This window comes from Pseudophryne corroboree, chromosome 3 (assembly GCF_028390025.1).
Source record: "Pseudophryne corroboree isolate aPseCor3 chromosome 3, aPseCor3.hap2, whole genome shotgun sequence".
Classification (NCBI taxonomy): domain Eukaryota; kingdom Metazoa; phylum Chordata; class Amphibia; order Anura; family Myobatrachidae; genus Pseudophryne; species Pseudophryne corroboree.
Window position 1 is genome coordinate 595,548,567 of NC_086446.1, and position 24,348 is coordinate 595,572,914.

General features: G+C 45.1%; 1 protein-coding gene across 2 annotated transcripts in view; it reads right to left on the reverse strand.

Annotated features, from left to right (window-relative positions):
• Positions 1 to 23,474: 23,474 nt before the first annotated feature.
• Positions 23,475 to 24,348, reverse strand: part of NUDT13 (nudix hydrolase 13) — a 249,504-nt gene continuing 248,630 nt past the window's right edge. Inside the window, exon 8 of one of the 2 annotated variants that reach the window (XM_063961478.1) lies at positions 23,475 to 24,310. In XM_063961478.1, the coding sequence (XP_063817548.1) occupies positions 24,122 to 24,310 (189 nt within the window). In that variant the 3' untranslated portion in view covers positions 23,475 to 24,121. The remainder of the gene's footprint in view (positions 24,311 to 24,348) is intronic. The other variant, XM_063961477.1, reaches the window with a different exon arrangement.

A 24,348-nucleotide genomic window follows, 5' to 3' on the forward strand; every position in this document is an offset into this window, starting at 1 on the left:
ATGCATGCTGCACAGCTGCAGTTTCCCACTTTCAGAATTAAAGTTATTGCCTTTTATTATAGAAAGATGTCGGCTGTTTTTTAATTATCTTTGTTAGCAAGTCATTTTTTTTTTAAATGTACAAAAAATACTACATAATTTTTCTATAACTTAAAAATTGCATAGGCACATATTTCTTATATAGCCCACACATATTCCGCAGCGCTTTTACAGAATTTTTTTGCCCATTCACGTCAGTCCCTATTCCAGTTGAGCTTACAATCAATATTCCCTACCACATGTACACACACACACATTCACGCTAGGGTTAATTTTTGTTAGGAGCCAATTATGGGGAGAATATATACGTTATGGTAAGAACTTACCGTTGATAACGGTATTTCTCGTAAGTCCACATGATCCACAGGATAACATTGGGATATGATGATGCGAAAGCGGATTTGCACCAAACGGTCAAAGTTTTTCGGCCTCCCAGCATGCAACAGGCCCGTCCATATATCCCCGCCTCCTGGCTCAGGCAAATCAGTTGTTTTTCCAAAGCTCAAGGCAGGAGCATCATAGAGAGCCCTAATCAGGCGAGAAGAACACACATGCACACAATTCCGTACAAGAAGGAAGAGGTTAGTGAGTAAAAGGATCCTCAAATCAGGTGTGTCAGGATGGGAACCCTGTGGATCCTGTGAACTTAGGAGAAATACCGTTATCAAAGGTAAGTTCCTACAATAACGAATATTTCTCCTGCAGAGTCCACAGGGTATCCACAGGATAACATTGGGATGTACCAAAGCAATTTAGTGGTGGGGTCGCTCCTGATTGGACAGGAGAATCCTTCGCCCGAATTCAGCGTCCTGAGATGCAAAGGTATCCACAGCATAATGTGTAATGAATGTGTTAATGGAATACCATGTGGCTGCCTTGCATATCTGTTCTGCTGAAGCACCACGTTGTGCTGCCCATGATGGACCTACCTTACGAGTAGAGTGAGCAGAGACATTAACCGGAACAGGGAGATCAGCTTAAGCATATGCTTCTGAAATACTCATCCAAAGCCACCTCAGCAGTGTCTGCTTATCACCAGGCCATCCTCTCTTATGAAATCTGTAGGATGAAGAGAGTATCTGTCTTTCTGATGGCATCGGTACGATCTGCATACATCCTTAAGGCACGGACTATGTCCAACGATGCATTTCCTGCAGAAAGGTCCGGCCCCTGGAAAGCTGGGACTACAATTTCTTTGTTAAGGTGGAATTTAGACACCACATTAGGAAGATACCCAGATTTAGTTCTGAGAACTTCTCTATTTGGATAAAAAAATCAGAAATGGAGGACGACATAACAATGCCCCTAAATCTGAAACTCTTCTAGCTGAAGCCATAGGCAGTAGAAAGAGAACTTTAGTTGTCAACCATTTAAGATCCACTCTTTTAAGTGGTTCAGATGGGGCAACTTGAAGGGCCTTTAGGACTAAACTTAAATCCCAAGGCACTGCAGGAGGAACAAAGGGAGGTTGGATGTGAAGCATTCTCTGGAAGAAAGTGTGCACATCCTGTAGGTTAGCAATTTTCTTTTGGAACCATACAGTCAATGCTGACACTTGCACTCTCTAGGAAGCCACCTTTAAACCTTTATCCATTCCTGCCTGAAGGAATGCTAAGACCCTGGAAACTCTAAAAGACCTAGGGGTATATTCAATTGGTGTCGAATCCCGCAGTGGATTCCACAATTTTCCAATTCGACTGTCGATAGTTACCCTCATTCCCGGGCACTGAATTTGACATATTCAATTTGAAATGGATTTGACATGCCTCCGGTCGGAAAGTGACCCATGCTCGGATTGTGGGCGGCCGGGATTCGAATTCATGAACATCACAATCTGGTCAGAAAAAGGCTCCATTATTGTAGTCAGTGTAAAAAAATATGATATATATGTTAAAAACGCAGATTGCCCTAAAACAACGATTCCACAAGACAGCTGACTGTGTAATGGCTGCTCTTCTCCCTGAAGTCTCAAGCATAGGCATAGGAGTGCGCAGGGGGGGTGCCTGGTGCGCACAGGCACCCCTAATGTCTGGCACCCCAATTTCACATGCCTGATGCAGCGATCGCAGAGCAGGCTGATTACTGTCCCCTCTGCGCTGCACCCTGCAGGACTGTATTACTGACCGGACGCCTGGGTTAATCAAGGGTGCCACTGCCACCAGCTTTCAAACTCCCGGCTCCACCTCCATGTACAAAAACAGCGTGATGTGATGTGATTACGTCATTTTGCTCGTACGCCCACCCGCCACATGCCCACCTCTCTCCTTTTTATGCTATGCCAACGCCAACCACTGATGAGGATCAGCATGCAGCCAGTGTTCCTCTTAGGAAGACAAATTCAATCCTGGCAGGCGGTTGGCAGCAACATTGACACGTCACTCGTTTTTCCAGCAGCAGCAGTATTAGTCTGTGACTGTTAGTGTCAGTGAGTGACTGACTTGTAAGTAAGCTGCAGCAACTTGCAGAGGAAAGAGAGGGGAGCCAGACCAGGCTGAGGAGGAGGAGTGTAATTGCACTGAGTGCCATCAGGGGTGTTTGTTTGGAGCACACCACAACATCTGACAATGTACAGTATCTGCTTTATTAGGATTGGTACAAGGGTGGATATTTTATATTGCATTGACCGTCAATAGATGGTGCTAGACACGCCCAAAAGGCGGTGCTAGACACACCCCTCCGACAGTGCACCCCCTAATAAAATGGTCTGCGCACGCCTATGAGCATAGGAGTTGCTTTGGTGAAGTGTAACCTGGGTTAAAATGTTGAATCATTGGTACATTCCTTCCCTCAGCCCAGTAAAGAAAAAAATATTCGGGGAAAAATCAAAATATAATAATGTGGCTCATAAATACAAAAACCAATGATATAACTACTTAAAATATAAATACATATGCTAGTAGAAATCAAAAAATGTAAAAAAAAATTTAAAGTATTTAAAATTTCTTATCAGCTCACGACAGAAAAACTTGTCGCAATGAAATTGTCGAAAGTCATGTCAAAAACCACTGATACCGATTCGACAAACTTCAAATGAATATACTTTTGTCGAAAAGCCGGGTTTTTAACATTACAGACACTCGACTGTTGAAAAGTCAAAAGTTGAAACGCATCCAACAGGTTTTTGTCGAAAAGTGGTACTGAATTGTCGAATGTAATTCGACAGGTTTTTTTTGTCGAAAAAGCCCCGTTTTCCGACAAAACGAGGGATTCGACACCAATTGAATATACCCCATAGGGTCAAATTTCCGTTCACTGCACCACTGAATATAGGCTTGCCATATTCGGTGATAAATGCGAGCTGAGGAAGGTTTCCTTGCTCTGAGCATTGTTTGAATTACCCGTTGTGAGAATCCTCTTGACTTCAGGATGGAAGTTTCAAGAGCCACGCCGTCAAAGACAGTCGACCCAGGTGTCTGTGATAACAAGGACCTTGAGACAGTAGATCTGGACATTGAGGGAGTAGGAATGGAGCATCCATCGACATACTCTGCAGATCTGTGTATTAATATCTTCTGGGCCAAGCCGGAGCTATTAGTATCATGGCACCCCTTCCTTGTTTTACCTTTATCATCACCCTGGGTAACAGGGCGATTGTCGGAAAACACATAGGCCAGATGAAAGTCCTATCTCACTGACAGGGCAGCCACAAAGATCGCTTTCTGATACTTTGTTCTTGACCCGTATGGGGAACTTTGTTGTTCCGACGGGACGCCATGAGATCTATCTCCAGCAATCCCCACCTGTCGACCAGGGTGTGGAAGACCTCGGGATGTAGAGCCCATTCATTTACATGAATGGCATGACGACTGAGAAAATCCGCTTCCCAGTTTAGGACTCCCGGAACGAACACTGCGGACAAGGCTGGATGATGAAGTTCTGCCCACTTTAATGCGTGACTTACCTCCTTCACTGCTTTCTGGCTGCGAGTTCCTCTCGGATGATTGAGGTACGCTACTGCTGTGGCACTGTCCGAGCGGATCTGAACTGGTTTCCCCTGAAGGATGTCCTTTGCCTGAATCAATGCCATGTATATGGCCCGGAGTTCCAATATATTTATTGGCAGGCAACTTTCTTCCTTGGTCCACTGCCCCTGGAAACATATCCTTCCTGACAACGCTCCCCAGAACTTGAAGGCTGGCATCCGTTGTCAGAATTCCCAATCTGATATCCAAAAGGGTCTCCCTTTGTCCAGATGGGATGTCTGTAGCCACCAGGCTAATGACCTCCTTACTTCCAGAGTAAGAACCATAGTCTGCGTTTTTATTGTCTGATGAAAACCATTCCATTTGGTAAGGATCAGATGTTGCAGAGGCCTCAAATGAAACTGAGCATACTCCACCATGTCGAATGTTGACACCCTCAAACCCATCACTCGCATTGCTGCGTGAATGGATACCTTTCGACTGTATATCAGCTCCTGAATCCTTGACTGAACTTTGGCTATTTTGTTCAGAGGTAAAGTTACTCTCTGAAGGCTCCAATCCAATACAGCCCCCAAGTGAGTCATCCGCTGTGACGGAACCAGAGACGATTTTGCCCAATTTATGAGCCACCCGTGCTTCTGCAGACACACTATTGTCTGTTGCAGATGACACAGAAGCAATTCCTGAGAAAGATCGTCGAGGTATGGAAAAATTCTTATCCCCTGCTGACAGAGATAAGCTGCCATTACCACCATAATCTTGGCAAATACTCAGGGGGCTGTGGCCAATCCAAATGGAAGGGCCTGGAACTGAATATGCTGTTGGAGGATAGCGAACCTGAGATAGCGCTGATGGGACATCTCTATAGGAACATGTAGGTAAGCATCCTTGATATCCAGGGATACCATAAAATCCCTGGCTCCATGTCCAAAATGATGGAACGTAAAGTCTCCATATGAAACCGAGGCACCCAAATGTATTTGTTCAGCACTTTCAGATTGAGTATGGGCCGGAAAATCCCATTTGGCTTCTGGACTAGAAACTGGTTGGCGTAAAAACCCTGTCCCCGTTGTGTTGGAGAAACTGGAATGATTACTCCTGACTGAAGCAATTTCTGAAGTGCCTCTTGCAAAGCCCTGGCCTTCGTCTCTACTAAAAACGAGCTGGTACAAAAAAAAACTTTGAGGAGGGTGTTTCTTGAAAACAAATACATAACCGAGAGATACCGCTTCTTGCACCCAGGTATTTGTGGTAGACTGCTGCCAGATCTGTGCAAATTGAAGAAGTCGGCCTCCCACCCTGGATCCCCCAGGTGGAGGCCAGGGTGATGGCTTATCTTATTATTTATTTATTAACAGTTTCTTATATAGCGCAGCAAATTCCGTTGCGCTTTACAATTTGAAATAACAACAACAAACTGGGTGATAACAGTCATAGAGGTAGGAAGGCCCTGCTCGCAAGCTTACAATCTATGGGGAAATAGCACCTTTCCTTGTGTACATATGCCTATCTATTGCATAGAATGAGAAGACATGTGAGGATATGTGTGGACTGTACAGAGTGGATGCAATTTGATAGGAAGGTTTATGAAAGTTATGTGGGCGGTTCTGGAATTTGATACGCTTGCCTAAAGAGGTGAGTTTTCAGGGAACGCTTAAAGGTTTGGAGACTAGAGGAGAGTCTTATTGTGCGTGGTAGGGCATTCCACAGAGTGGGTACAGCCCGATGAAAGTCCTGCAGTCGTGAGTGGGAGCGAGTAATGAGTGTGGATGAGAGACGCAGGTCTTGTGAAGAGGTCGGGTTGGGAGATATTTTGTGATAAGCGAAGTGATGTACGTTGGTGTAGTTTGGTTAATGGCATTGTGTGTGAGTAAAAGTATTTTATATTGAATGCGGTAGAGTACAGGTAACCAATGGAGGGACTGACAGAGTGGATCTGCAGACGATGAACGTCTAGCGAGGAAGATAAGCCTCGCCACTGCATTCAGAATAGATTGTAGTGGTGAGAGTCTCGTTTTGGGAAGACCAGTTATGAGACTATTGTAATAATCGATGCGGGAGATAATGAGAGCGTGTATTAGAGCATTGGCAGTGTCTTGTGTAAGGTATGGTCGTATTTTGGATATGTTTTTTAGATGCATGTAACATAATCTTGAGACAGATTGAATGTGGGGAACAATTGACAGATCAGAGTCAAGGATGACACCTAGGCAGCGAGCTTGTGGGGTAGGGTAGATAGTCGAGTTTTCAACAGTGATAGAGATATCAGGTTGGTACCTACTATTGGCCGGTTGAAATATAATTAACTGTCTTTGAAATATTCAGTTTGAGGTGGCGAGATGTCATCCAGGATGAAATGGCAGAAAGGCATTCAGTGACACGGTCCAGTACAGATAGGGACAAGTCAGGGGAGGATAGTTAGATTTGAGTATCATCTGCGTACAGATGATACTGAAAACCAAAAGAGCTGATTAGTTTACCAAGAGATGAGGTATAGATAGAGAAAAGCAGAGGACCCAAGACTGAGCCTTGCGGTACTCCAACTGAAAGAGGTAGCGAAGAGGAGGTAGATTCAGAGAAGTGAACACTGAAGGAGCGATTAGATAGGTACGATAGGAACCAAGAAAGGGCTGTGTCTTTAAGACCTATTTATTTATTAGCAGTTTCTTACATAGCGCAGCATATTCCGTTGCACTTTACAATTAGAACAACAGTTATAGAACAAAACAGGGCAAAGACAGACATAGCGGTAGGAAGGCCCTGCTCGCAAGCTTACAATCTATAGGGAAATAGGCATTGATACACAAGGATAGATGCAACCTGTTACATAATGGTTCCCCAGATTGCTAGGTTCTTAGTGGGTTGTATGATATGATCACCCATCAATGTTGGTAGACAAAATGTGAGGTTATGGGGACTGTGCAGAGGGAATGTAACTGGATAGGGAAGCATTGAAGGTTATGTGTGTGGGTCAGGAATTTGGTAGGCTTGTCTGAAGAGATGAGTTTTCAGGGAACGTTTAAAGGTTTGGAGACTAGTGGAGAGTCTTATTGTGCGTGGGAGGGCGTTCCACAGAGTGGGTGAAGCCCGGGTAAAGTCCTGTAATTTTGAGTGGGAACAGGTAATACATCTGGATGAGAGACGCAGATCTTGTGCAGAGCGGAGGGGTCTGGTAGGGAGATATTTTGAGATGAGTGAGGAGATGTATGATGGTGCAGTTTGGTTAATAGCCTTGTATGTAAGTAAAAGTATTTTATATTTGACACGGTAGAATACCGGTAACCAATGGAGGGACTGACAGAGCGGATCAGCAGACGAAGAACGTCTGGCGAGGAAGATTAGCCTCGCAGCTGCATTTAAAATGGATTGAAGTGGTGAGAGCCTATGTTTGGTAAGACCAGTAAGGAGACTATTACGGGAGATGATGAGTGCATGGATCAGAGTTTTTGCAGTGTCTTGTGTAAGATAAGCGCATATTTTGGATATGTTTTTAAGGTGCATGTAACATGATTTAGAGACAGATTGAATGTGTGGAACAAACGACAGTTCAGAGTCAAGGATGACACCTAGGCAGCGAGCTTGTGGGGTAGGGTGGATAGTTGCATTGTCAACAGTTATGGCAATATCAGGTTGGTAACTACCCTTAGCTGGTGGGAAAATAATTAATTCTGTTTTGGAAATGTTGAGTTTGAGATGGCGAGATGACATCCAAGATGAAATGGCAGACAGGCATCCAGTGACACGAGCCAATACAGATGGTGATAAATCTGGGGAGGATAGGTAGATTTGAGTATCATCAGCGTAAAAATGATACTGAAATCCGAAGGAGCTGATTAGTTTACCAAGAGAGGAGGTATAGATTGAGAAAAGCAGAGGACCTAAGACTGAGCCTTGCGGTACTCCAATTGATAGAGGTAGAGAAGAGGAGGTAGAATCAGAGAAGTGAACACTGAAAGATCGATTAGATAGGTAGGATGAGAACCAAGTAAGGGCTGTGTCCTGAAGACCTAGGGACTCTAGTGTTTGTATGAGAAGAGAGTGGTCAACAGTGTCAAAAGCAGCAGAGAGATCTAGAAGGATAAGTAGTGTGTAATGGCCTTTTGATCTAGCAGTGACCAGATCATTCACTACTTTGGTCAGTGCCGTCTCCGTGGAGTGTTAGGCACGAAAGCATGACTGAAGTGGGTCCAGTAATTTGTGGGAGTTAAGAAAGTGTGTAAGGCAAGTCTTTCAAGTAGCTTGGAGGGACTGGGTAGCTGAGAAATGGGACGGTAGTTAGAGAGTGTGTTTGGGTCAGAGTTGTGTTTTTTCAGAATGGGAGTAATCACTGCATGTTTAAAACAGAGATGGAAAGATGCCAGTAGAGAGAGAGAGATTACAGATTTTAGTTAAGGTTGGGATAAGCACAGGAGACAAACTTTTGCTGACCTGTGAGGGTATAGGATCAAGAGGAGAGGTAGTGGAGTAGGAGGATGAAAAGAGTGTTGATACTTCATCTTCACTTGTGGGATCAAATGAAGAGAAAGTGCCAGAGGGTTCAGATAGGGATTTGAGCAGGTCACTGGCTGAGTTAGAGCATACCATTTCATCTCGGATTTTATCAATCTTATCCTTGAAGTAGGAAGCAAGTTCTTGTGCACTGATAGTAGCTAGTGGGGGAGGTGAGGGAGGGTAAAGAAGTGATTTAAATGTATTAAAAAGTCGTTTGGGGTTGGTGGCATGATAAGAGATGAGAGAATGGAAATATGTTTGTTTGGCAGTGTCCAGGGCCTGACGATAGGAGTGGTAGGTAGTCTTATATGTGAGAAAGTCACTTGGATTCTGAGATTTCCGCCACTGACGTTCTACCTTACGTGACAGTTTTTGTAGGTGTCTTGTTGATTTAGAGTGCCATGGTTAGCATCTAAGCCTACGTGGAGTGTGATGGGTAGCTGGAGCAACTTCATCAAGGGCACTCTCTAGGGTCTGGTGCAGGTGGGATACAGCAGTGTCAGGTGTGGTGAATGTAGAGATTGGTGAGAGACGTTGTTGCAGACCTAGGGATTGTAGTGTCTGTATGAGAAGAGAGTGGTCTACAGTGTCAAATGCAGCAGATAGATCTAGAAGAATAAGTAGTGAGTAGTGGCCTTTAGACTTCGTAGTGACCAAATCATTAACCACTTTAGTCAGTGCTGTCTCTGTGGAATGTTGGGAACGGAAGCCTGACTGAAGTGGGTCCAACAAAGTGTATGAGTTAAGAAAGTGTGTGAGTCGAGTGTAGGCAAGTCTCTCAAGTAGCTTAGAGAGACAAGGGAGCTGAGAGATAGGGCGGTAGTTTGAGAGAGCACTAGGGTCAGAATTGTGTTTTTTTAAAATGGGAGTAATCACTGCATGCTTGAAGAGTGAAGGAAAAATACCAGTAGAGAGAGAGAGAGATTACAGATGTTACTTAAGGTAGGCATGAGCACCAGAGACAGAGCTTTACTTATTTGTGAGGGTAAAGGATCAAGAGGAGAGGTTGTAGAGAAGCAGGATGAGAAGAGTGATACTTCATCTTCATTTGTGGGATCAAATGAAGAAAGAGTGCCAGAGGGTTCAGGTAAAGAACGGAGCAGGTCACTGGCTGCCGAAGAGCATACCATTTCATCTCGGATCTTATCAATCTTCTCCTTGAAGTAGGAAGCAAGATCCTGTGCCTTGATGGTGGGTCTGGGACTGAGGGTCGACAGCACAAATGTCGACACACCTTAGGTTGACGCTAATTGGTCGACACCTTAGGTCGACATGGACAAAAGGTCGACGGGAACAAGGTCGACATGGAAAAAGGTCGACATGAGTTTTTTATGTTTTTTTGGTGTCGTTTTCTTCGTAGAGTGACCGGGAACCCCAATTAGTGCACCGCTTCGCTCGCCATGCTTCGGGCATGGTGCCTTCGCTCCGCTAGGCACACTTTACCGTTCCATTCGTAGTCCACGTGGATCGTTAAGTATGAAAAGGTTCAATAAAAAGAAAAAAATCGTGAAAAACCCATGTCGACCTTTTTCCATGTCGACCTTGTTCCTGTCGACCTTTTGTACATGCCGACCTACGGTGTGTCGACCAATTGGTGTCGACCTAAGCGGTGTCGACCTTTGTGCTGTCGACCTGGAGTCCGGATACCCTTGATGGTGGCGGGTGGGGTAGGTGCGGGAGGATTCAGAAGTGATTTAAATGTATTAAAGAGTCGTTTGGGGTTAGAGGCTTGAGCAGCGATAAGAGTTTGGAAATATGTTTGTTTGGCAGTGTCCAGGGCATTTTTATAAGAATGGTAGACAGTCTTATATGTGAGGAAGTCACTTGAAATACGAGATTTATGCCACTGACGTTCAAGTTTTCGTGTGAGTTTTTGTAGTTGTCTTGTTAATTTGGAGTGCCATAGTTGACATCTAGGCCTACGTGGAGTGTGATGGGTAGCTGGAGCCACTTCATCAAGGGCTAGTTCTAGAGTCTCATTAAGGTGTGATACAGCCATCTCAGGAGAGGTGAATGCAGAAATAGGTGAAAGCAATTGTTGAAGTGGAAAGTTCTTGAAGATTAATTGTGTTAATATTTCTGCGGATTATCTTCTGTTTTAGAGGCCAGTCCTCTGGTAGCCCAATGCTTTTTAGTCTTACCAGACTTGTATTGGGACTGTTTGCCATCACCTCTTCCTTTTGCTTTCCCTTGAGACCGAAAGGTCCGAAAAGCTGGAATTTTAGCCTTAAATTTGTATGTGGAAGGAAACTTAATTTTCTTGGAGTCTGCTTCTGACTCCAAAATACTGCTTAATTCTTTACCAAAACGAATATCTCCAGTAAAAGGTAAAGACTCCAAAACCTTTTTGGATTCTGAATCAGCTTTCCATGTATGTAGCCAAATTGCTCTGCAGGCGGCTACTGCTGAAGCTGATGCCTGAGAGGCAATTGTACCCATATCCAAGGCTGTTTCTTCCAAAAACATTGCAGCCTGTTTGATATGTGCAACATGGTATTTTTGCTCTCTAGATGCCATTGAAAGATCCCCTTCCAGTGCATCAGCCCAGGCAGCCGCTGCTTTTGCCATCCAGGCTGAAGCCATAGCTGGTCTTATGATTGCCCCAGACAGGGAAAAAATGGTTTTTAGAAAACCACCCTCTCTCCTATCTGTGACATCATTTAATGATGCTGAAAGCAGAGGTAATGTAGATTTTTGCACTAATCGAATGACATGTGTATCTACTTTGGGGGCCACCTCCCTCTTTAAACAGTCCCCAGCCGGAAGAAATTAATTGGAATTCCATTTCCTTGGAATTCAAAATTTCTTACTGGGTGTAGCCCAAGCCTCTTCCATAATTTCCGTCAACTGTTCTGACCCAGGCTCTGCTGATTCTTCTAAGGATAGAATGGCTTTCATCGCATTAATTAACTCAGGTATGTCCACTGAGCAGAGACCTTCCTCCCCATCTTCGTATGCAGAACCGGAGTGTAATGAGTCTTTATCCTCCGACGAATCCTCATCTGAAACATGCGTAGACTGTGAAGATGTTGTTTCATGTCTATGTGATTTACTTACCACTGGCCTTTCAGCCTGTTTTTGTTGAGAGGCTGCTGCTTCCCCTGCTGGATGTGATAAACCCAAGGTGGAATGCTGCATGTAAGGGTTAATAGTGTAACCTATCCCTGGTCCAGAAGTTGGAATTATCCGCTCAGCTATACTGGATAATGTTTGTGCAAACGTAGCCCATCGGGGTTCTTGCACCTTTGTCTGCCTTGGATTTTTCAAGAGACTTTGGTGAAAGCTAAAACAATTTACCCACAAACCATTCTGAACCAGAGCCTGAGAGGTTAACCCAGCTTTGCAAGACAAACATGACATGAGTGGTGGTGCTACTGTGTGTATTTTCCTCACCCTTGCCGCTCTTAGACATGATAATAATCACACACTTGCACAGTGTACTACACAATTTGTGACTGTAATCACTTTAAATCTTGGTAAACTGACATACAAACTGACCCTACCCTGTTTTGCACCAGCATTGAGGATCAGAATAGACAGAAAAAACTGACAGAATTATAGTAAAGTTAGCAATCACACTAGCAATCAGTCACAGGTTATACATTAGTATAATAAGAAATATGAACACATAATCAACTACAAATACATTTCAAGTATGTAGGAGAAACATATTACTGCATTACCTTATATAGGATTTAACCGTATTCAGTCGCATAGCGATAGAAAACAACAGTAATAATTATAAGACTTATATGCATTAGGCACTCATCCAACTATTCGTACTCAAAAGGTAGATAGAGACTTAGTGCTGTATTACCCATGCTCAGTATAGTGGGATACAGGGAGACTCGCCCCGCTTCCAAGACCGATCAATACATTGGCGAACGCTGAGTGGATCCAGGTACTAATAGTGTACACAACCGCTCCAAGAACCTACAGTGAACACTGATGCATCAGTCACACAGCCGCCAATGCTGTGACTGGGTACTCTTAGATACACAGCGTCTCAGACGGATGCGGGAAAACAGTTCATGGCGAGAGACTCGGAGTAAACTGGTCATGAACGGGGGGAGGGGTGACCAGGGGAGTGTCTGACTCGCCACTGCTCAACCCTAGGGATCGCGGCCTCATACTTCCCCTGGAGCCTATGGGGGTCATTCCAAGTTGATCGCTCGCTGCCATTTTTCGCAGCGAACAGTTTACTACAGCGCATGCGTATGCACCACAATGCGCAGGTGCGTCGTACGGCTACAAAGCAGATAGTTGATGGGCGATGGATTTAACGAAGAATCCATTAGAACAGCCGATCGCAAGGCGATTAACAGGAAGCGGGCGTTTGTGGGTGTCAACTGACCGTTTTCTGGGAGTGGTGCGGTGAACGCAGGAGTGTCCAGGTGTTTGGGGCATAGGCAGCGTCTAGTTGATCGCACGGGCTGCAAAAAGTTGCAGCGTGTGATCAACACGGAATAACCCCTAAGGCCTAGCGCTGGTGCACCCTAGGTAGCAGCCGCGTCAGCAACTGTTTGGTAGTCTCCTCCCAAAACAGTGCGGCTGTGTCCGCATTCCCCCTCTAAGCGGAACCGATGCCTTACCTTCTCCCCATTCTCCGGCTATAGCCTGGTAACGTCTGCTGGACTTCCTAGTATATCCGGCACAGACGCTGCCGAAACAGCACTGTACTTGTGGGTAAGCGGCGTCACGACCCGGCGGGGAGTTGTTGGAGCGACTCTTTCTAAGGTACATATAAGACGCTTTTTAAAAAGATCACTCAAAATAAAATAGTAAGACTATAAAACTAAAATAAGAAAGCTTATGGCTGCTAAAAAACAACAGCCCTCTTGACCATGGTCCGGCTCCTGCCGCACCAAACAAAAAACTGATTTGCCTTAGCCAGGAGGCGGCGATATATGGACGGGCCCGTTGCATGCTGGGAGGCCCGAAAAGCTCCGACTGTTTGGTGCAAATCCGCTGTCGCATCATCATATCCCAATGTTATCCTGTGGACCCTAAAGGAGAAATACAAACTCCGCACAGTTAGGGCCAGAAGGGAACTGCACCCATGACCTCAGTACTGTGAGGTAACTATATAATCCACATATAAAGTCCTGTGAACCAGGGCTGTTTCTAGCCAATTTGGCTCCCAGTGCGAGATTTAAAAATGCGCCCCCCCCATGACATAACAAAATGTGCCCCCCCCCCCCCCCCCCCACACACCTAGATAACAAAAAAAACTTGTGCGTGCACCCGGGAAGGGGGCGTGGCCTCATTTAAATGGGTGTGGCCTCATTTAAATGGGCATGGCCTTGTCTGAAAAGACTACCTCACAATCCAGTTTTTGACCCTGCTCCAACAGATCACAACCACCACAGGGAAAAAAAATTCTACCATATTAAGCCCCACACAGTAATGCCCCCTGCACCATATTATACCACACACTGCAATGCCCTCGATACATTAAATCCCCAAACTACGGCAGGCAAGAGTCCTCATTTCACACATTACGGCAGGTGTCCCCATTTTACACATTGAGAGAGAGAGAGAGACTATACTTACAGAGGCGATTACCGCTCTTCGGCCCGCCTCACCAGTCGCTCCTCGCGCCGGCCTTTCCCTCTTCCTAACTTGGATCCCCCTCTGTACTCTGCTAGGGGGGGAGTTTCGCGGAGTGACGGGGTTGCGTCGTGACGTAACGACGCAACCGCATCATTCCATGAAACTCCGCCCCCTGAGCAGGTTACTCGGGGAGAAATAGGAGGGGGAAGCAGGGAGCCACAGTTAGTGCCGCGGCGGGCGCCCAGTGCGGTTGCACTGCTTGCCTGCCCCAAGAAACGGCCCTGCTGTGAACACTGCACAAGTTGTAGCACCTGCATTTTATTTCAGTATGATTTGTGAAATGAAATAGATTAGAACTCAATGTTGCAATTTAATAAAAAAACACTTTCTAACATCTCTTACACAGAGTTTTAATCCATCTTAACAAGAGGTTTATTTGATGGTAAAAGTGTATAAATCTCAGACAACAGGAATGCTGGAGGGCAGCTAAACATTTATAGATATCTCCGTAACTTAAACGTTGTACCTCTGAGCAATATTCAGATACCTTTATTTTTTTTAAATCCCCATAATTATAGCTTTATTTTTTTTAACATTATTTTTAATTTTTTTTATTTCAAGAATTGACAAAAAAAAAATATTAATAATAATAATAATTGGACACATTGCCACAGACAATATCAACATTGAGTACAAAAGAGTACATACAAATCTCAACTCTCAAATCAATATCTGTGTACATGAAAACTAAGAAACATAGCATCAATGTAGTACATAAAATAAGATCCAGAAAAGAGAACAAAGAGGGGATGAAAGGAAAAGGAGAACACAACATAGACACAATGGGGAAAAGCGGTGGACAAAGGGAAGAACATAACATAACACATGTCCAGGGAAATAGCAGACAAAATAAATCTTAGAAGACATTCAGTCAGTTACAGTGGGTGGAGAATTCAAAACAGAGAGGTCGACAGGATCACTATAAATTGTAGAGTGTCCCTGTCTTTCCTGATATTCACTCCACTTACGCCACCTCAAATGAATTGATGTAGCTGATGAGGAGTAATCGCAATCTGCTGTCTCAAATAGAAAATGATGTTAATGATAGACTGGATACTAGGTATTGAGTGCGATTTCCACAATTGTCCTATTGCTGCCTTAGTGGAAACTAATATATGGCCAAGAATATATATGTCACAGTTTAGAAAAGGATGCCTAGAATAGTGAAACAATGCAATTATAGGGTTAAAGGGGACATTTGTTTCCAAAACGTCAGATACCTTTATTTTAAGCAATGATGTACAGTGGCCGTGACATATTGTTACAAACATGCTACCTTTTACATTTAATTCTCTATTGTGCAGCCATTCAAGATAGGATGTGGTTAATATGCCAGCTGTCGTAATACTGACGTCGGAATCCCGATGCAGAAATCCATAAAGGGTCAGGACACCGAAGTCCGAATCCCGACAGCAAGCATACCGACCATAGTAAGTAGAGTGCTGATTCGGTTTAGGCCCATGTGGTGATGACATAGTTTAGCTGCCACCCAGGGGAGTTAGGCTGCGGCACGGGAGATGTTAGGGTTAGGCTGCAAGGAGGGGGGATTAGGCATCCCCGGGGAGGGTTAGGTTTAGGCTGCGGGGAAAAGGGGTTAGGTTTAGGCACCACCACAGTAAGGTTAAGGTTAGGCTACGGAAAGGGTGGGTTAGGGGGTAGGGGAGAATATCCCTTACTTACCCCTGTCAGGGATTTAATTAATCGGGAAACCGGCATCGGTATTATGACCACCGGGATCTCAACAGCTGGCAAATCATACTAAACCCTACAATCTACAGTGGTACTTGAAAGTTTGTGAATCCTTCAGAATTTTCTATATTTCTGCTGAAATTTGGCGTAAAACTAGCTCAGATTTTGACACAAGCCCTAAAAGTAGATAAAGAGAACCAAATCAAAGAAATGAGACAAAAAAATTTAGACATATCTGTGAGTGGCAAAGTATGTGAACCTTAAGGCTTAGGAGATATTTTGAAGGTGAAATTAGTCAAGTATTTTCAAACCTTGGGATGACAAGGTGTGAGTGGACAACCTGTCTTTTTAAAAGAACAGGGAGCTATCAAAGTCTGTGTTGTTCACAACACGTTTGTGGAAGTGTATCATGCCACATACAAAGGAGATTTCTGAGGACCTCAGAAGAAGAGTTATTGATCCTTATCAGGCTGGAAAAGTTATCAAAACCACCTCAAAGGAGTGTGGACTCCACCAATCAACAGTCAGTCAAATTGTGTACAAATGGAGGAAATTCCAGACCATTATTACCCTCCCCAGGAGTGGTCGAATCAACAAAGATCACACCAAAAGCAAGGCATCTAATAGTTTGCAAGGTCTCAAATGAACCCAAGATAACATCTAAGCCACTGAAGGCCTTTCTCACATTAGCTAATGTTAATGAGTTTACCATTAGGAGGGCACTGACCAACAGTGGTGTGCATGTCAGGATTGCAAGGAGAAAGCAGCTGCTTTCCTAAAAGAACATTACTGCCCGTCTGCAGTTGGCTAAAGATCACCTGGACAAGCCAGAAGGTTATTGGAACAATGTTTTGTGGACAGATGAGTCCAAAATAAAGCTTTTTGATTTAAATGAGAAGCATTATGTTTGGAGAAAGGAAACACTGCATTCCAGCATAAAATCTTCATACCATCTGTGAAACACGATGGTGGTGGGGGTATCATGGTTTGGACCTGTTTTGCTGCATCTGGCCCAGGACAATTTGACATCATTGATGGGACAATGAATTCTGAACTATGCCAGAATATTCTAAAGGAAAATGTCAGGAAGTCTGTCCAGGAGCTGCATCTCAAGAGAACGTTGGTCATGCAGCAAGACAACGACCCATAGCACACAAGTCATTCAACCAAAGAATGGTTAAAGAAGAATAAATGCATAGATTTGGAATGGCCAAATCAAAGTCCTGACCTTAATCAAATGAAATGTTGTGGAAGGACTCTAAGCGAGCAGGTCATGGGAGTAACCCCACCAACATAACAGAGCTGAAGCTGATTTGTACAGAGGAATAGGGTAAAATTCCACCAAGCCGATGTTCAGGACTAATCAACAATTACCAGAACAGTTTACATGCAGTTATTGCTGCACAAGTGGGTCATACCAGATAATGAAAGCAAAGGTTCACAAATGCATAATCCAATAAATTATTGCATTTCCAGTTGTACGTTGTAAGTACTTAATGGATTTTTAAGAAAAATAAAAGACAACACTTTTTGTTTTGGCACCACTGTTTCCACTCATTTTATTGCATGGCAATATTAAATTACTTTTCTCTCCACAATATTTACATGACATATATATGTGGTAACACAATACTGTGTTTTGATCAAGTAGCAATAGAATACATTCAGTTTTATCTTATTACTTTATGCGGTCCTTGAGGTGGCAGCTATAAGTGAATGTTCCAAACTACAAAACCACTGAGGTACTATCAGCTTACTGTATGTGACAGACCAGGTATATTAGAGATAAAGAAATAAACAGTGTACAATTACTATTCAGCAAGTAAAGCATGTACCTATAAGAAACAACTGTTCTGTGTTTTCTATATAACCTCACTCAGTAAAGGCTGCCTTTTCTAGATACACCTACAATGTACTCCAATTATAATTAGAAAAGTGTAGTTTCATTGATATGGTATTCTAAAACATTTTTAAAGTGGCAGTCCTGGGTAAAACCTCTTTAGCTGTCCAATTAGCCAGAGTGGGATAATGATAGTATTAAAAATAAGATTTTAAACCTACCGGTAAATCTTTTTCTCGTAGTCTGTAGAGGATGCTGGGGACTCCGTAAGGACCATGGGGATAGACAGGCTCCGCAGGAGACATGGGCACTTTAAGAAAGACGTTAGGTATGGGTGTGCATTGGCTCCTCCCTCTATGCCCCTCCTCCAGACCTCAGTTAGAGAAACTGTGCCCAGAGGAGACGGACAGTACGAGGAAAGGATTTTTGTTAATCCAAGGGCAAGATTCATACCAGCCACACCAATCACACCGTATAACTTGTGATATACTAACCAGTTAACAGTATGAAAACAACATAGCATCAGTCCAAGACCGATGAAAACTATAACATAACCCTTATGTAAGCAAAACTATATACAAGTCTTGCAGAAGTAGTCCGCACTTGGGATGGGCGCCCAGCATCCTCTACGGACTACGAGAAAAAGATTTACCGGTAGGTTTAAAATCTTATTTTCTCTTACATCCTAGAGGATGCTGGGGACTCCGTAAGGACCATGGGGATTATACCAAAGCTCCCAAACGGGCGGGAGAGTGCGGATGACTCTGCAGCACCGATTGAGCAAACAGGAGGTCCTCCTCAGCCAGGGTATCAAACTTATAGAACTTTGCAAAGGTGTTTGAACCCGACCAAGTAGCAGCTCGGCATAGTTGTAGTGCCGAGACCCCTCGGGCAGCCGCCCAAGACGAGCCCACCTTCCTAGTGGAATGGGCCTTGACCGATTTTGGTAACGGCAATCCAGCTGTAGAATGCGCCTGCTGAATCGTGTTACAGATCCAGCGAGCAATAGTCTGCTTTGAAGCAGGGGCGCCAACCTTGTTGGCTGCATATAGGACAAACAGTGCTTCTGTTTTTCTGACTCTAGCCGATCTGGCCACGTAAATTTCCAAAGCCCTAACCACATCAAGGGACTCGGAATCCTCCAAGTCTCGCGTAGCCACAGGCACCACAATAGGTTGGTTCATATGAAAAGATGACACCACCTTAGGCAAGAATTGAGGACGGGTCCGCAATTCCGCTCTATCCATATGGAAAACCAGATAGGGGCTTTTATGAGACAAAGCCGCCAATTCCGACACTCGCCTAGCCGAAGCCAAGGCTAATAACATGACCACCTTCCAAGTGAGATATTTTAACTCCACCGTTTGAAGTGGTTCAAACCAGTGCGACTTAAGGAAACTCAACACCACGTTAAGGTCCCAAGGCGCCACCGGAGGTATAAAAGGAGGCTGAATATGCAGCACTCCCTTCACAAAAGTCTGTACTTCTGGGAGAGAAACCAATTCTTTTTGAAAGAAAATGGATAAGGCCGAAATCTGAACCTTAATGGAGCCTAATTTTAGGCCCAAATTCACTCCAGTCTGTAGGAAGTGAAGGAAATGGCCCAGATGGAATTCTTCCGTAGGAGCATTCCTGGCCTCACACCAAGAAACATATTTTCGCCATATACGGTGATAATGTTTAGCTGTCACGTCCTTCCTAGCCTTTATCAGCGTAGGAATGACCTCATCCTGAATGCCTTTCTCCGCTAGGATCCTGCGTTCAACCACCATGCCATCAAACGCAGCCGCGGTAAGTCTTGGAACAGACAGGGCCCCTGTTGCAACAGGTCCTGTCGTAGAGGAAGAGGCCACGGATCTTCTGTGAGCATTTCCAGCAGATCCGGATACCAGGTCCTTCGTGGCCAATCTGGAACAATGAGAATTGTTTTCACTCCTCTTTTTCTTATTATTCTCAACACCTTGGGTATGAGAGGAAGAGGAGGAAACACATAAACCGGCTGGAACACCCACGGTGTCACTAGGGCGTCTACAGCTACCGCCTGAGGGTCTTTTGATCTGGCGCAATACCTCTGTAGCTTTTTGTTGAGGCAGGACGCCATCATGTCTATCTGGGGCAGTCCTCACTGACTTGCAATCTGTGCGAAGACTTCCTGATGAAGTCCCCACTCTCCTGGATGCAGGTCGTGTCTGCTGAGGAAGTCTGCTTCCCAGTTGTCCACTCCCGGAATGACCACTGCTGACAGTGCGCTTACATGATTTTCCGCCCAGCGAAGAATCCTGGTGGCTTCCGCCATTGCCACTCTGCTCCTTGTGCCGCCCTGGCGGTTTACATGAGCCACTGCGGTGATGTTGTCTGACTGGATCAGAACTGGTAAGTCGCGAAGCAAGGTCTCCGCTTGACGAAGGGCGTTGTATATGGCCCTCAGCTCCAGGACATTGATGTGAAGACAAGTCTCTTGACTTGACCAAAGACCCTGGAAGTTTCTTCCTCGTGTGACTGCTCCCCAACCTCGGAGGCTCGCGTCCGTGGTCACCAGAACCCAGTCCTGAATGCCGAACCTGCGGCCCTCTAGAAGGTGAGCACTCTGCAGCCACCACAGGAGAGATACCCTGGCCCTGGGGGACAGGGTGATCAACCGATGAATCTGTAGATGTGACCCAGACCACTTGTCCAATAGGTCCCATTGGAAGGTCCTCGCATGGAACCTGCCAAACGGAATGGCCTCGTAAGATGCCACCATCTTTCCCAGGACTCGAGTGCAGTGATGCACTGACACCTGTTTTGGTTTTAATAGGTTCCTGACCAGAGTCATGAGTTCCTGAGCCTTTTCCGTCGGAAGAAAAACCTTTTTCTGGTCTGTATCCAGAATCATGCCCAAGAAGGTCAGACGAGTCGTAGGAACCAGCTGCGACTTCGGGATATTGAGAATCCAGCCGTGTTGCTGTAACACCTTCAGTGAAAGTGACACGCTGTTCAGTAACTGCTCTCGTGATCTCGCTTTTATGAGGAGATCGTCCAAGTACGGGATAATTGTGACACCCTGCTTGCGCAGGAGCACCATCATTTCCGCCATTACCTTAGTGAAAATCCTCGGGGCCGTGGAAAGCCCAAACGGCAACGTCTGAAATTGGTAATGACAATCCTGTACCACAAATCTCAGGTATGCCTGATGAGGTGGATATATGGGAACATGAAGGTACGCATCCTTTATGTTCAGAGATACCATAAAATCCCCCCCTTCCAGGCTGGCGATGACCGCCCTGAGCGATTCCATCTTGAACTTGAACTTTTTCAAGTATTGGTTCAGGGATTTTAAATTTAAAATGGGTCTGACCGAACCGTCCGGTTTCGGGACTACAAACAGGGTTGAATAATATCCCCTCCCTTGTTGAAGTAGGGGAACCTTGACCACCACCTGTTGAAGATACAATTTGTGAATTGCATTTAACACTACCTCCCTTTCTGGGGGAGAAGTCGGCAGGGCCGATTTGAAAAACCGGCGCGGAGGCACCTCTTCGAATTCCAGCCTGTAACCCTGAGAAACAATTTCTATTGCCCAGGGATCCACCTGTGAGTGAACCCAGATGTGGCTGAAAACCCGAAGACGTGCCCCCACTGGGGCGGACTCCCTTAGCGGAGCCCCAGCGTCATGCGGTGGATTTTGTAGAGGCCGGGGAGGACTTCTGTTCCTGAGAACTAGCTGTGTTGTGCAGCTTCTTTCCTCTTCCCTTACCTCTGGCAAGAAAGGACGCACCTCGTACTTTATTGTTTTTCTGTGACCGAAAGGACTGCATCTGATAATGTGGCGCTTTCTTAGGCTGTGAGGGAATATAAGGCAAAAAATTGGATTTACCAGCTGTAGCTGTGGAGACCAGGTCCGAGAGACCTTCTCCAAACAATTCCTCACCGTTGTAAGGTAAAACCTCCATATGCCTTTTTGAATCGGCATCACCTGTCCATTGCCGGGTCCATAGGACTCGTCTAGCAGAAATCGACATAGCGTTGATTCTAGAACCCAATAGACCAATGTCTCTTTGAGCATCTCTCATATATAAGACAGCATCCTTTATATGTCCTAGGGTCAATAAGATGGTATCCTTATCTAGGGTTTCAATTTCCGCTGATAAGGTATCCGTCCATGCCGCTACAGCGCTACACACCCAGGCCGACGCAATAGCCGGTCTGAGTAAGGTACCCGAATGCGTGTAAATGGACTTCAAGGTAACCTCCTGCTTGCGATCAGCAGGATCCCTGAGGGTAGCCGTATCTTGGGATGGCAGCGCTATCTTCATGGATAAGCGTGTCAACGCTTTGTCCACCCTAGGGGAGGATTCCCACCGTATCCTGTCCGTTGGCGGGAAAGGATACGCCATAAGAATCCTTTTGGGAATCTGCAGTTTTTTGTTTGGAGATTCCCAAGCTTTTTCACATAACTCGTTCAGCTCATGTGAGGGAGAAAAAGTTACCTCAGGTTTCTTTTCCTTATACATGTGTACCCTCGTGTCAGGGACAGGGGGTTCCTCTGTGATATGCAAAACATCTTTTATTGCAATAATCATATATCGAATACATTTAGCCAATTTTGGCTGTAATTTTGCATCATCGTAGTCGACACTGGAGTCAGAATCCGTGTAGGTATTTGTGTCTACTATTTGGGATAGTGGGCGCTTTTGAGAACCCGAAGGTCCCTGTGACATAGGGACAGACATGGGTTGATTCCCTGGCTGTTCCCTATCTTCAGCTTTGTCTAATCTTTTGTGCAATAAATTTACATTAGCACTTAAAACATTCCACGTATCCATCCAGTTAGGTGTCGGCGTTGTCGACGGAGACACCACATTCATTTTCTCCTCCTCCTCCCCCTGAAAGCCTTTTACCTCAGACATGTCGACACACGCGTACCGACACAACACACACTCAGGGAATCCTCTTATCTGAAGACAGTCCCCCCACAAGGCCCTTTGGAGAGACAGAGAGAGAGTATGCCAGCACACACCCAGCGCTATATGACCCAGGAAAAAACACTATATAAATATATGTTTACCCAGTAGCGCTGTTGTACATATATATATGCGCCAAATTATGTGCCCCCCCCCCCCTTCTTCAAAACCCTCCTTCACCGTGGAATAAGCAGGGGAGAGTCCGGGGAGCTTCCTCTCAGCGCTGTGCTGTGGAGAAAATGGCACTGGTGAGTGCTGAGAGAGAAGCCCCGCCCCCTCGGCTGCGGGCTTCTGTTCCGCTCAAATATACTAAAAACTGGCGGGGGCTCTTTATATATACAATGCCCAGCTGTATATATATTTTTTTTTGCCAAAGAGAGGTTTATATGCTGCCCAGGGCGCCCCCCCTGCGCTCTGCACCCTTACAGTGACTGCCGTGTGTGAGGTGTATGGGAGCAATGGCGCACAGCTTCACCGCTGTGCGTTACCTCAGTGAAGATCATGAAGTCTTCTGCCGCCTCTGAAGTCTTCTTTTCTTCTCATACTCACCAGGCTTCTACCTTCCGGCTCTGTGAGGAGGACGGCGGCGCGGCTCTGGGACGGACGGCGAGGGTGAGACGTGCATACCGATCCCTCTGGAGCTAATGGTGTCCAGTAGCCTAAGAAGCAGAGCCTTGAAACTCACAGAAGTAAGTCTGCTTCTCTCTCCTCAGTCCCACGATGCAGGGAGTCTGTTGCCAGCAGGCTCCCTGAAAATAAAAAACCTAACAAAATACTTTCTTTCAGGAAACTCAGGAGAGCTCCCTGTAATGCACCCAGTCTCCTCTGGGCACAGTAGTAAACTGAGGTCTGGAGGAGGGGCATAGAGGGAGGAGCCAGTGCACACCCATACCTAAAGTCTTTCTTAAAGTGCCCATGTCTCCTGCGGAGCCCGTCTATCCCCATGGTCCTTACGGAGTCCCCAGCATCCTCTAGGACGTAAGAGAAATTAAAATTCCATTAGGAATATTGAATCTTCAAATTAATATTAATATAAATAAAATGGCACAGTTATTGATGTGAACTCTACATGTGTCCTCATACACCTAACGTCTGTACGCACCTGATGCGACAGAGAGGAGAAACATACCGTAGTATTCTTTACATTTGGCATCTTATTCACATCATAGATGCAGCAAAACACTATTCAAAGTGTACTCGACTGATGGAATTAGATTTAAACACATACAAAGTCGCAGATGAAGCACAACGGAACTTCGTGAGAAAAAGCTGCAGTCACTGCACCACAGCATTTCTCACACAGATGCAGGCTCAGTCACACACAAATGTACAAATGTTGTGTATCAAATTGATCAGTGTAATCTAGCAAAGTAGTTTTAGTCACTCTCGCTTGCTACCGAGAGGGGCTTTTTGCAGCGTCTTGAGCAACAGTGTATGAGGACACATCTGTATGTATGGTTTTCTAACACGAGAAAACTGGTCCATTTACATTTGTTTTCTAACACGAGAAAACTGGTCCATTTACATTTGAAAAAGTTGGTACTTTAATATTCTAAACAGAGAGTGTGGGATTACTGTAATCATTAACTGCTTGTCTGCTCTTGTACCCATTCCTGTATAAGCTGATGTGCTATCGCAAGCTTTGGTGGTACCCAAACTGGCAAAGTGCCATCTGGTAGATTATTCGGCATCATCTTCACTTGAAGAGCTTCAATCACCTCTTCCAAGGTGAACCACCTGGCATCTTCTATCTCTGCTCTGTTGATAATGAGCTGCATAGGAGACAATGGTCAGCACTGTGTAAGATTTA